Below are 13240 nucleotides of genomic sequence, written 5' to 3'. Positions count from 1 at the left end.
TTTCTCACATCTGGGAGGCAGGGTTTGAGTGGAGCCAGCTGAGCAGGCAGCCTCCCGGCTCCCTCTAAGGGTTGAGCTGCCTTGTTCCCCACGGGCGTCTGCACAGATATTCACAGGAAGTCACCCTCTCGATCCCAGTGTGCCTTCAGGTGGAGGACCAGTCCTGAAACACGGATGGAACGTTAACAGTGGGGCACAGACGGCGCGTTTATTTCGTGTTAGATGAGAACGCTCTCTAAAGTGAACTGGCACATAATGACGGCGGCACTCCTTCCTACCTCCACAGGGCTGACCAGGGGCGCCTCCTGGACTGCGTGGTGCGATGGGGAAACCTCACCGAAGGGAACATCAGGGCGTATCTGGGGGAGGTTCTGGAAGCCGTCCGATACCTTCACAACTGCAGGATAGCACACCTGGACCTAAAGGTCAGTGGGTTTCCGGGGCCAGAGGGAGCGTGTCTGACCAGGGCGGGAGATGGGGGCACTGATTTCCAGTCTCGGTTGTCAAGAGGTTGCTTCCAGCGACAGGAGATCTTCAGACACTTCCGGGGAGTTCAGAAAGCTGTGTGAGTTTGGCTGGGCTGCTGTGGGGCTGGTTCAGTGGTAGCGAGCTGCGGAACGGGGAGAAAGGATTGCTGTGGGTGCTGGGAGGCAGTGAGTGAGACCCAGCTTCACCAAGCGGCCTGTTGAAATGCTGCTTTCCACCAACCTCCAGAGGGGAGTCGGAGCCAAGTCTGGGCATCGGCTCCGCCCTTGGTGCTTGGCCCGGCTTCCGTGGGCCGGCGTGCTGAGAGTTTGGTTCTGTTTTGCACGTGAGCAGTCTGTTCCAGTCGACCTCAGAGATTCCTGGTGAGCCTCGCGCGTAAGCTTAAGCTTGGGGTGGATGAAAATGACTGGCCTTCTCCTATCTTCTAGCCCGAAAACATCCTGGTGGATCAGAGTTTAGCCAAGCCAACAATTAAACTGGCTGACTTTGGAGATGCTGTCCAACTCAACACGACCTACTACATCCACCAGTTACTGGGGAACCCCGAATTTGCAGCCCCCGAAATCATCCTTGGGAACCCAGTCTCTCTGACCTCGGACACATGGAGTGTGGGAGTGCTCACCTATGTCCTTCTTAGCGGCGTGTCCCCCTTCCTGGACGACAGCGTGGAAGAGACCTGCCTGAACATTTGCCGACTAGACTTTAGTTTCCCAGATGACTACTTTAAAGGAGTGAGCCAGAAGGCCAAGGATTTCGTGTGCTTCCTCCTGCAGGAGGACCCTGCCAAGCGTCCCTCGGCTGCGCTGGCCCTCCAGGAGCAGTGGCTGCAGGCGGGCCACGGCAGCGGCAGGGGCGCGGGCGTCCTGGACACGTCCAGACTGACTTCCTTCATCGAGCGGCGCAAACACCAGAATGATGTTCGACCTCTTCGTAGCGTTAAAAACTTCTTACAGAGCAGACTTCTGCCTAGGGTTTGACCTGTCGTGAAGTCCTTTCTCATTCTCTTTCACCTGCCAATCAGCTGTTAATTTGAATTTCGAAGAGAAACACAAACCAACATAACTGCTCAGCTGCTGACGTTCATCGTGTGACTCTGCACCCCGAGTGCGGGTGTGCGGGCTGCGGCGGTGGGCAGCGGAGGACCTTCTCGCGCGCTCTGCGAGCGGGGGCGGCGTCGCTGCATCACAGTCTTTTATTCAGGTTTCTGCAAAAAATGAAAAGAAACTTTTTTAAACGAACACGAATAGAATTTTGCAAATTTAACGTTTCCCAAGATTTATTTAAGGAAACGAAATGCCTGGGTTCACGCTGGTCAAGGAACACAGCAGAGACGGGCCGCCTGGGAAAGACGCGCTGCGGCGGCGCCCACCGGCTCCGGGCTTGCCCAGCCGCCCGATCTGTGCGTGTCTCCCTGGGACGCCAGACGAGGCTTCTGAACCACCGCGCATTCAACCTCAAACTTTTGCATAAAAATAGAATGAATTGTTTTGCTCTGATGAAATGTAGGCCTTACTTGTATATAAGACTGGTCCTGCCTTCGGTCTGACCTTTCCCCACCCGCCACCCCTCTCACCCCCCACCCGCCGCCCCGCCCGGGCTTCCCTGGGGGGTCAGAGGGCTCTGCCCATCCACCAGGACATCGGGTTGGGTCCTGCCCCACTCCCCAAGCGGTCAAATCAGATTGTTGAGCAGTACACAGTCAGATGAAAATACTGTAAATGCACTCATTGGGGTTTTTTTGGTTTTATTTCATATCATGTGCAATGTTGTGGCTTTAACATTTTATGCAACTATTTATGAAGACCTCTGTTGTACCTGTAATAAATACATAGAAAAAGCACATACTTCGTATGGTGAGCTTTATGGTTTTGTGTGTGTGTGTGTGTGTGTGTGTGTGTGTGTGTGTGTGTGTGTGTTGGGGGTGGGGTGGGTTGGGGGTGGGGAGTGGTAGCCCTGTGCCATCGGTTCAAGGAGATTTAACTCTTCGTGAAATTTGTCAGTTTTGAGGACTGTAAAAAGTGATTTCATATTCTGAATATAAAACTGGATAATAGGGTAATGTTTTAAAATGTATTATGCTATTATTCAGAATGCCAAAGTATTATTTTTTTTCCCAAAATCAGTTTGGACATTTACTACTTTTTAGAATTTTTGACGTTCAACTTTCTGTACAAAAATTGGCTGGACTTTGAGCTTTTAGTAAGAAATAAGAGCCAATTGAGCACTAAGCCGCCTTGAGGTTGGCACCCCCCATCCGTGTCACTGTGGCAGAATTAATGCTGACGTGGGGAGCCCTTCAACAAAAGACGCTGGGTTTCTGGGCACGCTTGAATTTTTCTGGATATCTTTTTATCTTTGTTGTGTGAAACACATTACAACAGAGGCCAGCCCGCTTCCCAAGCCAGCCAGACACCCCGGTCTTGAGCCGTAACCTGGCGTAGTTAAGCTTTGCAGCTTCCAATGTATTTTATTTATTCTTTTGTTGGGTTTTGTTTGTTTGTTTCTTGTAAAATTGTACAGAAACTTTTTAAAAGAAATTGGATTCAAAACTGGATGTGTATTCGTAACCTCACAACTTTTGTTTGTGTATTGTTTCTTTTATGATTTCAGTTAAATTTTTACATTATTTTGCATGTATATTTCTTTGTACAGAGACTTTACATGTTTACACAGTATGATGTGATGTAAATATTTTATTTTGCCATCAGTTCTTTTAAAAAATTAAACATATTTGCCTGATTTTTGTGTTAGGCCTTTTATTTAAATTGGTCACTATTGAAACGAAAAGAGAGATGGCTGAGGGAGAAAATGAAGGATTGGCTTCTCGTGGGTCACGGCTGGGGGGCTGCTGGGAAGACAGTTCTGGATTGGGAGTCTGCTGAACGCAGCCGGAAGTGGAGGTTGCTGAGGCTCCTGCAGACTGGCTCACTGGTGTGTAACCCAGAGTGTCACCTGCTTATGGTGAGGCTGCACCTTGTCCTGGTTGGAGTACCTCAGGTGCCCTTTTTCTTGATGCATGTAGAATCAGAGCAACAGAGAAGCAAAATCAACATTGGGTGGATTAAAGAAAATGAAGTGCTTAGGTTCAGGTCCCAGCGCTACGGGCAAACCAAAGACTCTGCACCTGTGAAAACCTGCACCTCACTCACCTGACCCCACACGGAGTCACCCGGTCTTGGGGGTCTTGCAGAACGGGCTTCATTTTTCAACTGTTTACTGAAATACCGAAGGTAAGACCCAAAGTCAGGGCATGGGATGCTCACTGTCCCTGAGGTGGCACCGCCTCTGAGTCCCAGGGACATCGATGGCTCAGTGGATTCTAGAGGGACAGCAATGCAAGGTTGGTTCTAATCTACATCTGCACAGCAATGTCTGGGTTAATCTGGTTTCTTTGAACCTTTGCCAGCATTTGATTTCATCACTAATTTTTATTTGGCCATTCCAACAAGTGAATAGTCATACGTTAATGTGATTTTTATTTACATTTCCCTAGTGGAAATTGATGTCAGACATCTTTCCACATGCTTATTTGCCATCTCTACACCTTTCAGTGAAATGTCTCTAATTGTCATTTGCCTGTTTTCTCATTGGGTTGTTTGGTTTTTTATTGTTGAGTTGAGAATTTTTTATGTATTCTAGATACTAGTCCTTAGAGATGTGGTTTGTAAATATGTTCTTCCACTCTATAGTGTGTCTTTTCATTTTCTTAACAGGATCTTTCACACAGAAAAATATTTTAATTTTGATCAAGTCCAATTAATCAATTCTTTTTTTTGTAGATCAAGCTTTTTGGTGTCAACTTTCTGTACAAACTCTTCACTGAGCCCTAGATTAAAGGTTTTTTCCTAAGTTTTTTGGTCAAAGTGTTTGTTTTACATTTTATGTTTAAGTCCATGATTCATTTTGAGCTAATTTTTGTATAGGGTGTAAAATTTAGGTTGAGGGTTTTTTTTTTTTGTTTATTTGTTTTCTTGGTTTTGTTCTTGCTTTGAGATTTTCTTCTTGTTTTCCAGTTGTTCTAGCACCGTTTGTTGAAAAGGCTACCCTTTCATGATTTTCGTCAATGAGTTGGGCTTTTTTCTGGGTTCTCTACCCGATTCCACTGGCCTCAATATTTCTCCCTCTACGGATTCCACACAGTTTTGATTATTGTAGCTGTGCAATAAGTCCTGAAATCAGGTGGACTACTGCTCTTCCCACCTTTTTCAACAAATTTCAGCTACTCTAGTTCCTTTGTCTTTCCATATAAATTTTAGAATATATCTATGTCTATAAAATATCTTACTGGGACTTTTATAGGAATTGCATTAAATCTGTATGCCAATTTGGAGGGAATTGACACCTTTACTATGTTGAGTCTTCCAATCTATAAGTATAATATAGCTCTCCAATTATTTAGATTTTTTATTTCTTTGATCATTTTTTAGTTTTACAAGTTCATGTGTGTGTGTGTGTGTGTGTGTGTGTGTGTGTGTGTGTGTTTTGTTTGAATTATACCTAAGTATTTCTCTTTTTTAAGCAATTATAAATGATATCATATTTTCAATTTTGGTGTCCATGAATTCATTTCTACTACATAGAAATACAATTGATTTTTGAATGACTATCATTTATCATGCATATTTGCTGAACTTACTAGTTTTTAGGTGTTTTTAGATTCCTTGGGATTTTCTGCATAATTATGTCATCTGCAAATAGGCACAGTTTTATTTCTTGCTTTCCAATCTATATGCCCTTTGTTTCTTTTTCTTGCCTTATTTCCCTGGCTAGAACTTCCAATATGATATTGAATATGAATGGTGAGAGCAGACACTGTTGTCTTGTTCCTGATCTTAGGTGGGACAGCATTTAGTCTTTCACCTTAAGTACAATGTTAGCTGTAGATTTTAAAAGATTCTATTTATCAGGTTGAGGATGTTCTCCTCTATTCCTAATTTTCTGAGCATTTGTTTGGTTTTTGTTTGTTTGTTTGTTTGTTTTATCATGAATGGGTGTTGAATTGCCAAATGCTTTCCCTATATCAATTGATAATGATGGGTAATTTTTCTTCTTTATCTTGTTAATATGGTAGATTACACTGATTGGTTTTTTTGATATTGAGACAAATTTGCATCCTTCAAATGGACCCCAGTGGGTCATGCTGTATAATTCTTTCTGTTTCTGAATTGTATTTACTAATATTTGTTAAAGGTTTTTGTATCTATATTCATAAGAGATATTGGCCTGTAATTTTCTTTTTTATTTTTTTGTACTTTGTCTAGTTTTCAATCTATGTATCATTGTACTACAAACTTCATAAAATAAATTGGAAAGTGTTCTATTTTTTGGAAGAGATTGTATAGAATTGGTTTCAGTTCTTCTTTAAATGTCTGGTAGACTTCTACACTGGAACCATGTGGGCCTGGAGATTTCTTTATGTGGAGTTTTTGAATTATGAATTCAATTTCCTTAATTGTTACAGGGCTAGTCAAATTATCTGTTTCATATTGAATGATTTATGATTGTTGGTGCAATTCAAGACATTAATCCATGTCATGTATAGTTATTCTTTTTTTTTTAAGATTTTATTGGGAAATTGGGGGAGTGGAACAGTGTGGGGAATCGGGGGAAGGGGAACAGACAAGTTGCTGTCCTTTTGTTCTTCAGTCTAGTTGTGGAGGACGTTGCTTCACTGGCCCAAGTTGGCACCATCATTGCACACTTCCCAGGCGAGGCACATCAGTCGCCAGCTTCTGGACGGCTGCTCACTGCGGCTGCTGGCCGCTCACGCTGGCTGCTGGCTACACACGGTAACCCATGGCAACCCACTGCAGCAGGGGCTGCAGCCTACACCGGCGCCAGTGATCCACGGCAGCCCAGCTCCAGGTTGAGCTGTTGTTCAGCATCTTAGCTGTAGAGGGCAGTGTCACTGGCCCTCATATGTGGGATCTGAACCGGGGCCTCTGGCGTCCCAAGCCAGTTCTTAACCAACGTGCCACTCGGCCGGGCCTCAATCAATTCTTGAGAGAAGAATGTTGAAGTCTTCAACTATAATTATTGATTTGTTTTCTCCTTTCACTTCTGTCAATTTTTGCTTCCATATCTTGCAGCTCTGATGTTTGAGGTACACACACTTAGGATAACTGTCTTCTTGGTGGGTTGACCCCTTTATCACTATGTAATATCCCATATGCTCTCTGGCAATTTTCTTTGCTCTAATGTCTACTGTATCTGATATTATTGTAGTCACTCCTTTTTTTAAATTAATGCTTACTTGATGTATATTTTTCCATTCTTTTACTGTCAACATACCTTTATCATTATATATGAATAGATTTTTTGCAGGCATCATATAAAAAACACACGTGTTTTTTAATCCAGTGTGCCATTCTCTGTCTTAATTGGTGTATTTAGATCATTTATGTAATAGAATTATTGGTAAAGTTAAGGCTAAGCCTGCCCTTTTATTTTTTTGGTTTACTGTTCTCTGCATTCCATTTATCTGTTTTCTTTTGTCTGCCTTCATGTGAGTTGCTTGAACACTTTTAGGATTTCATTTGATCTATCCACAAAGATTTTGAATGTATGTCCTTACATAGCTTTAGGGGTTGCTCTAAGTATTACATGATACCGTATTTCCCCATGTATAATATGCACACTTTTTCGAAAAATTTGGGGTCTAAAAACTGAGTGCGTCTTATACAGTGGTCGTATGAGCACAAAAACAAGCACAAAAAAAGCAGGAAATGCAAGTAAATAAAATCTACAACCACAGATTTTTCGAAAAAGGGTGGTCTTATACATGGGGAAATACGGTATATACATAACTCATCACAGCCTACTTGTGTAATTGTTTTACCAGTTTGAGTGAAATATAGAAACCTTACCTCCCTTTATGTCTCATTACTCTCCCTAGTTTATAATTGTTTTAAATGTTTTCTCTACATATATTTAAAACCACATTACACAATGTTGTGATGTTTGTTTCAACCATCAAACATAATTTAGAAGACTAAAGAAAAGGAAAATGTACTGTATTTACCTATAGTTTTACTGTTTTCATTTTTTCCCTTTCCTGCTATTCCAAGATTTCTTCCTTTTCCTTTCCTTTCTGTTTAGGGAACTAACTTTAGCCATTGTTTTAGGATAGTTCTGATGGCCACAAATTCTCTTTGTTTCCCTTCACCTGATTGTGTCTTCATTTACCCCCTTTTATTCCTGATGATATTTTCCCCAAATATACAATTCTGGGTTGACAGTTCTTTTCCTTCAGCACTTGAAAAATGTTGTGCTACTTCCTTTGAGCCTCCATGGTTTCTGATGAGAAACAATTCAAAAATTGTTATCATCCCACAGGTCTCTGAGGTAACATTCTTCCTCCCCAAGCTATTTTCTCTTTGTTGTTCAGGCTGGGTACTTTCTATTGTTCTGTCTGCAAATACACTGATTCTTCTCCTCTGTCCACTCCAATTTGCTGTTGAGCCTATATATTGAGTTTATTTCGGTTGTATTTTTCTATGTTTTAAAATTTTATTTTATTTTTTTAAATATTTTTTTTTTTTTTTTTGCTGAGACGTTTGATCTTTTTATTTACTTCAAGCATGTCCATAATTGCTACTTGAAGGATTTCATCATGGCTGCTTTAAAATTTAAGTAATCCAAACATCTCTCTCATCTCATTGCTGGTGGGTATTACTGTTTCCATTTAAGTTGAGATTTTCCTAGTTGGTATGAATTATTTTCATTTGAAACAAGGACAGTTTAGGTATTAGGTTATGAGACTTTGCATCTCATTTAAACCTCCTGATTTAGCTGGCTTCCTCGGGCACTACCAGCAGGGGATGGGGGCGGGGGCAGCCTCATTAATGGTGGACAGGGATCTGAGTTCCACTAGGCCTCCCCAGATAACCATGGACAATGATAGAAGTCCTAATTCTGCCCTAGAGTCCCTCCCCAGTGGGTAGGGGACGGCCCCTTGTTCTTGCTTGATGGGACTGGAAGTGCAGGCTCCCCACATAACCGCAGCTGCGGCAGCAAAAGGGGGGTGGGGAGTCGTGTTACTGCCCAGTAGGGATGAAAGTCCCAGGCCCCCTATTTGACCTTGTCTAACACCACCTCGGCCAGGGGTTTGATTGGGGTGCCCTATTACAACCTGGCAATGGTGGAAATCTAGGCTCCCCACTCTGTCTTTGCTGGTGGGGTAGAGGTAGGAGCCACGATGTTTTCTGGATAGAATAGAGAAGTTAATTGTCTAAATAACGTCTGTCCTACAAGGCTGCTTTTCTGGTCCTTTGTGTAGAGAGAGCAGGGTTTGTTTGGACTTTTGTCTGCATCGATGGGCATGTCCAGGTAGTGGCCTTTTCAGCTCCAAGCCTGGAATGTATGAAGCCCCAGAGACCTCACCACCTGTGGCTGCAGCCCTGAGGCCCCTCACTGGTCTGCTTTCTTCTCTTCACCTTGCAGTCTTCTTGAGTTTGTTTTAATAGAATGTCCAGGGGACTTTAGTTGTACCTACTAGGGAGAACAGGAGAAGTGTATCTATCTGCTCTAGCTTCCCAGAAGCAGAAGTGTAGTGTCAGCGCCTCTCTTTTTATTTGTTAGTTTCAGGATTAGATGACATTGGTCTCCTGAGATAGATACAAAACAACTGCTTAATTTTACTTTCAAAGCGACCAGTTTTGTAAGTTATATAATAAAAGGGGGAACTATACAACCAGCATTTCAGTTTGTCAGAATTGTAAGTTCATTGCATGCATTGTGCCTTTTCTCTGACTCATTTCTTGTTGAACTCTTACTCTACTATCAGCACTGGTATTCTACTCCTATTCCATAATAGCCGGACAGAATACCCCAGAAAGGACAACTGGCGAGGGCCGCCAAGGAAGGGATCGGCGGCTCCTGGAAGAGAAGTGCCTGGCGTGCCCCGCCTGCTCGTGCCGCACTGTGCCCGGGCGGAACTGGGCAGGGATGCAAAGGCCGGCTCTGCACTCAAGAAGCATCTGGGCAAAGTACTGACTCACGTAGTAGCTTCCAGAAAGGGGAATGCAATGAATTGTCCAAGTTCTGAAGGAACAGGAAAAAGCAGTGCACTGGGCCTTGAAGGGAGTGCAGGGTTCCAGGCAGTACCCCAGGTTGGGTCCAGGCGTCGTCAGATTGCTCTGGCAATGGCAAGAGGTCGGGAGACGAGGGTACGATTCTGGTGCAGTTTGAGGTGATGGGACATTTGCTTCTTCAGACATCTCGTCCACTACCCACTTCTTATTTACAATTCAAAAATGTGTAGGGTTTTAGCTTTCATTCTGTGGCTCTCACCTATGGAGACCCAAGTTCAGAGGCCTCTTTTCACAACTACTGCATTCACCAGAGCATTTTTCTGCTTTCTCCTCCCATAGAATAGGAAAGTTAAAGGGTTTGCAAGGCACAGTCTCTTAATGAAAGTCCGAAAAAGTCAAGATTTGAAAACTAATTGCCTCATTTATAATTACTGCTTATAGAAAACGTGCATCTCTGCTTCGCTTTTTCAAGTTAAAACCCTTTTTACTCAATTTTACCCAGTTCATCAGTTCATGACCAAATGTATCTCATGTGAATGTGTTTATACAGGAGAGAATATGTCAGAACAAGCAACATAGAAACAGATTTCTGAGACACACCCTATTGATAATTTGAGAACTGCCTGCACAGCTGGATTGTTAACATAGGATAATGACCTGGTTTCCATATTTCTTTTTAAATTCTTACACAAAAAGAAAAACAATGCAAAGCATCAAGTTTTTGCAAACATGAATATTACCTCCCACACTAAGCTCTACCGAGCCAGGAGTTACTGCAGCAGGCTCACCAAAGCAGGGAAGATCTCAGAGTTTATTTTCTTTTTTCAGTATTATGGCCCAGTGAGCAAAACAGGAAGTACAAATGAGAGGAGGCAGACAGCTGTGTGGATGTCACATTCACTCGCCTGTTCTCCGGACCCTCCTTTTCTTCTTTGAGGCCATCTCCTCCTCTGTGAGACTTTGCTTAGGCCTCAGATGGAGGCCACCTCTCCTGACAACACAGGCTCTTTCCCTGGTGACCTCAATTGATCTCCTTCCTTTGTATAACACTGTGTTAGTTGCTTTTTAACAAATTACCACAAATTTGGTGGCTTAGTACAAAAGAAATTCGATCTCTCTCACAGTTCTGGAGGCAAATAGTCCAATGTCAGTATCACTGGGCTGAAATCGCAGTGTGTCAGCAGGGCTGCGCTCCCTCCCGACCGTCTAAGGAAGGCCCTGTCCCCTTGCTCTTCCAGGGGCCGGCAGCTCCCGGCGTTCCTGGGCTTGTGGCCACATCACACCAGTCTTCAAGGCCAGCATCTTCAAATCGTCCCTGTTCCAGCCTCACATTGCCTTCTCCTCTGTGTGTATAAAAGAAACCCTGCCTCTCTTATCAGGACACTTGCGCTGGCATTTGGGGCCCACATGGCTAATCCAGGATAATGCCCGTGTCAAGACCCTTTACTTAATCTCATCTTTGCCATGTAAGGTAACTGTCACAAGTTCCAGGGGTTAGGACGCAGATACCTTTCGGAGGGCCATTTGTTCAACATACCACACCATCTCTGTGTCAACAGTTCCTAACTTTGTGTCTCCAGCAAAGTCCCCTGTGCTCCAGGTCACGTGCCCATGAAGGGGATCAGAATGTGTCACTTTGGCTTTAGGATTATTTTTAGCTGAAGGCAATTGAAAAATCGCAGATATAAGGAAAGCTCCCTGCCCTCCCCTCTGTTTGTCTAAGAGCAGACATGAATTGTCAAAGGTGTCCCTCCTTCCTTCTCTATCGGGAAGCACAAAAGTTAATCACTGCACACAACCTTAGACCCTGTCAGCCTGGAGTCAACACCAGAGGAATCCACATAACAAGTTGTACTAAGTAGCCTTTATCTTCGCTCTTGGAAGCCTGAAACTGCACTCCTTAGTTCAGTCATTTCTGCACAATTGTATTGTCCTTTGTGGAAGATGTCGTATAAACCCGACTTCTAAGCCACCTCCTAGAGTTCTTTTTCCATGGCTATGAGATTTACATATTAATAAACTTCTGTTTGTTTTCCTCTTGTTAATTTGTCTTTTATTATAGAGGTCTGAGCCAAGAACTCAGAAGGGTAGAGGGGAAATTATATTTTCTCCCCTACACTCAACTCTCATCTAATCCCCAAAACAGGGATATTTATTTACCCAGATGCTGGGCCAAAAATTTTGAAACCTTTCTTCGTCCTGCCTTCTGTATTTTATCCACCTCCAACGCATCCCCTGCACCACCGTCCTCTCCCCACCTCCTCCCTCGAGGCCCCCACACTCCCCACAGAGGCCTCTTCACTAGTCACCCAGCTTCAGCCTCTGCACACTTTCAGCCCTTTACCCACTCAGAGCCAAGCCAATCAGGGGACATGTCCTCCCTGCCTAACCTTTTGGGGGACTTCGCACTGCTGCGAGGGTGATGTCTGGCCCCTGTGGCGTCCCTGCCTCGCTACCTGCCCTTCTCACTGCTGCCTCGGCTCCAACCACGGGGCTTGCTCAGGGCCTCGGACTCGCTGCCATCTTCCCTCAGGGGCCTTCCCACACCACCCTCTCTCTACGGGGGCCCTTTCGACCCCACACTAAGCCTCCAGTTCTTGACCTGACTTCTTCCTCATCTCTGACCTCAGGTTAGAGGTCCTTGAAGATAAATCCTTCTGACCCCCAAGGAGTGGCCTCTTTTAGTCTCTCTCACACCCTGTTCTTTTTTGCATTGTACGTCCATACATTCAATGATGAATTTCTGGTTTACGTGTTTCGTGTCTGTCTCTCCCCTTAGATGGTAAGCTCCACGCGGGCAGAGATCTTGTCTGTCTTATTTGTCACCGTTTTTCCAGCACTCAGTCAGTACACAATATATTCCTACCCTTCCACAATGTCAAGACATGTCATACACACCCTCCCCAGACCACTGGGGTACAGGCTTCCCTGAAACAGTGAATATCCCATAGGCAAACAGCTGCCGGAACCAGGACCCCAAGGAAAGAACAGCTTTGCTCCCTGATTCAATAGCCAGAAGTCCCTGCTCTTCCCCTTGGGGACTCCCTGCAGAGCCCGTGCCAGCCCCTCTCTTGTCCCAGTCCTGCCTCCCCCGTTCCTCTCCCCCCGCCAGGCCAGTGTGAGGCCAGGACAGGTGTGGGCTGCGGAGGGAGCCCAGGGATGGCCATCCTCAGGGGCTGCAGGGCTCCCTCCTCCCTCTAGGCCAGCACACAGTCTCAGCCCCAGACTGTACCCCATCATTCACTGTGCCCTTGGGCTCCATCCCCAAGGCCTAGTCCAGGCCCAACCCCAGCACTGCAAAGCCAGGACGAACTTTCTCAATGGGAAGTTCCATGGGCAAACTTCCATAAGCTGAGTTCAAACCTCAGGTTCCCAAAGGCATCTGCCTTCCTCTGGCCACTTGGAAAGGGAGTTTCAGGCACTTTATGGCTTCAAGTGGCTGCAAGACACCCTGGAAAGTTAACCACTGTCTCTATGCCACTACTTGCATAGGAATTTTTATTTATAACCCCTGTTTCCTACTGGACCGCAATCCAGCATAGAAATTGGAACCTGATGGGGCTGGCCGAGTGGCACGTTGGTTAAGAGTTGGCTTGGGACGCCAGCTCTGAGCAGCAGGGCCCCGGTTCGGATCCCACATTAGGGCCAGTGATGCTGCACCCTCCATAGTTAAGATGGTGAACAACAGTTCGACCTGGAGCTGGGCTGCCGTGAGTGGCCAT

At 44.8% G+C, this 13240-nt stretch overlaps 1 protein-coding gene across 5 annotated transcripts in view; it reads left to right on the top strand.

The window, feature by feature from the left end:
- TRIO (trio Rho guanine nucleotide exchange factor) overlaps window positions 1-2326 on the top strand; it is a 322427-nt gene extending 320101 nt beyond the window's left edge. For all 5 annotated transcript variants that reach the window (XM_019646200.1, XM_019646201.1, XM_019646198.1 and 2 more), the window contains 2 exons: window positions 287-425; window positions 915-2326. In XM_019646200.1, coding sequence (XP_019501745.1) covers window positions 287-425; window positions 915-1463 — 688 coding nt within the window. In that variant the 3' untranslated portion in view covers window positions 1464-2326. The remainder of the gene's footprint in view (window positions 1-286; window positions 426-914) is intronic.
- Window positions 2327-13240: the final 10914 nt, after the last annotated feature.

Source organism: Hipposideros armiger, unplaced genomic scaffold, assembly GCF_001890085.2.
Source record: "Hipposideros armiger isolate ML-2016 unplaced genomic scaffold, ASM189008v1 scaffold_98, whole genome shotgun sequence".
NCBI lineage: Eukaryota > Metazoa > Chordata > Mammalia > Chiroptera > Hipposideridae > Hipposideros > Hipposideros armiger.
Note: the sequence above shows the minus strand (reverse complement) of the source record. Positions and strands in the feature narration are given on the sequence as shown.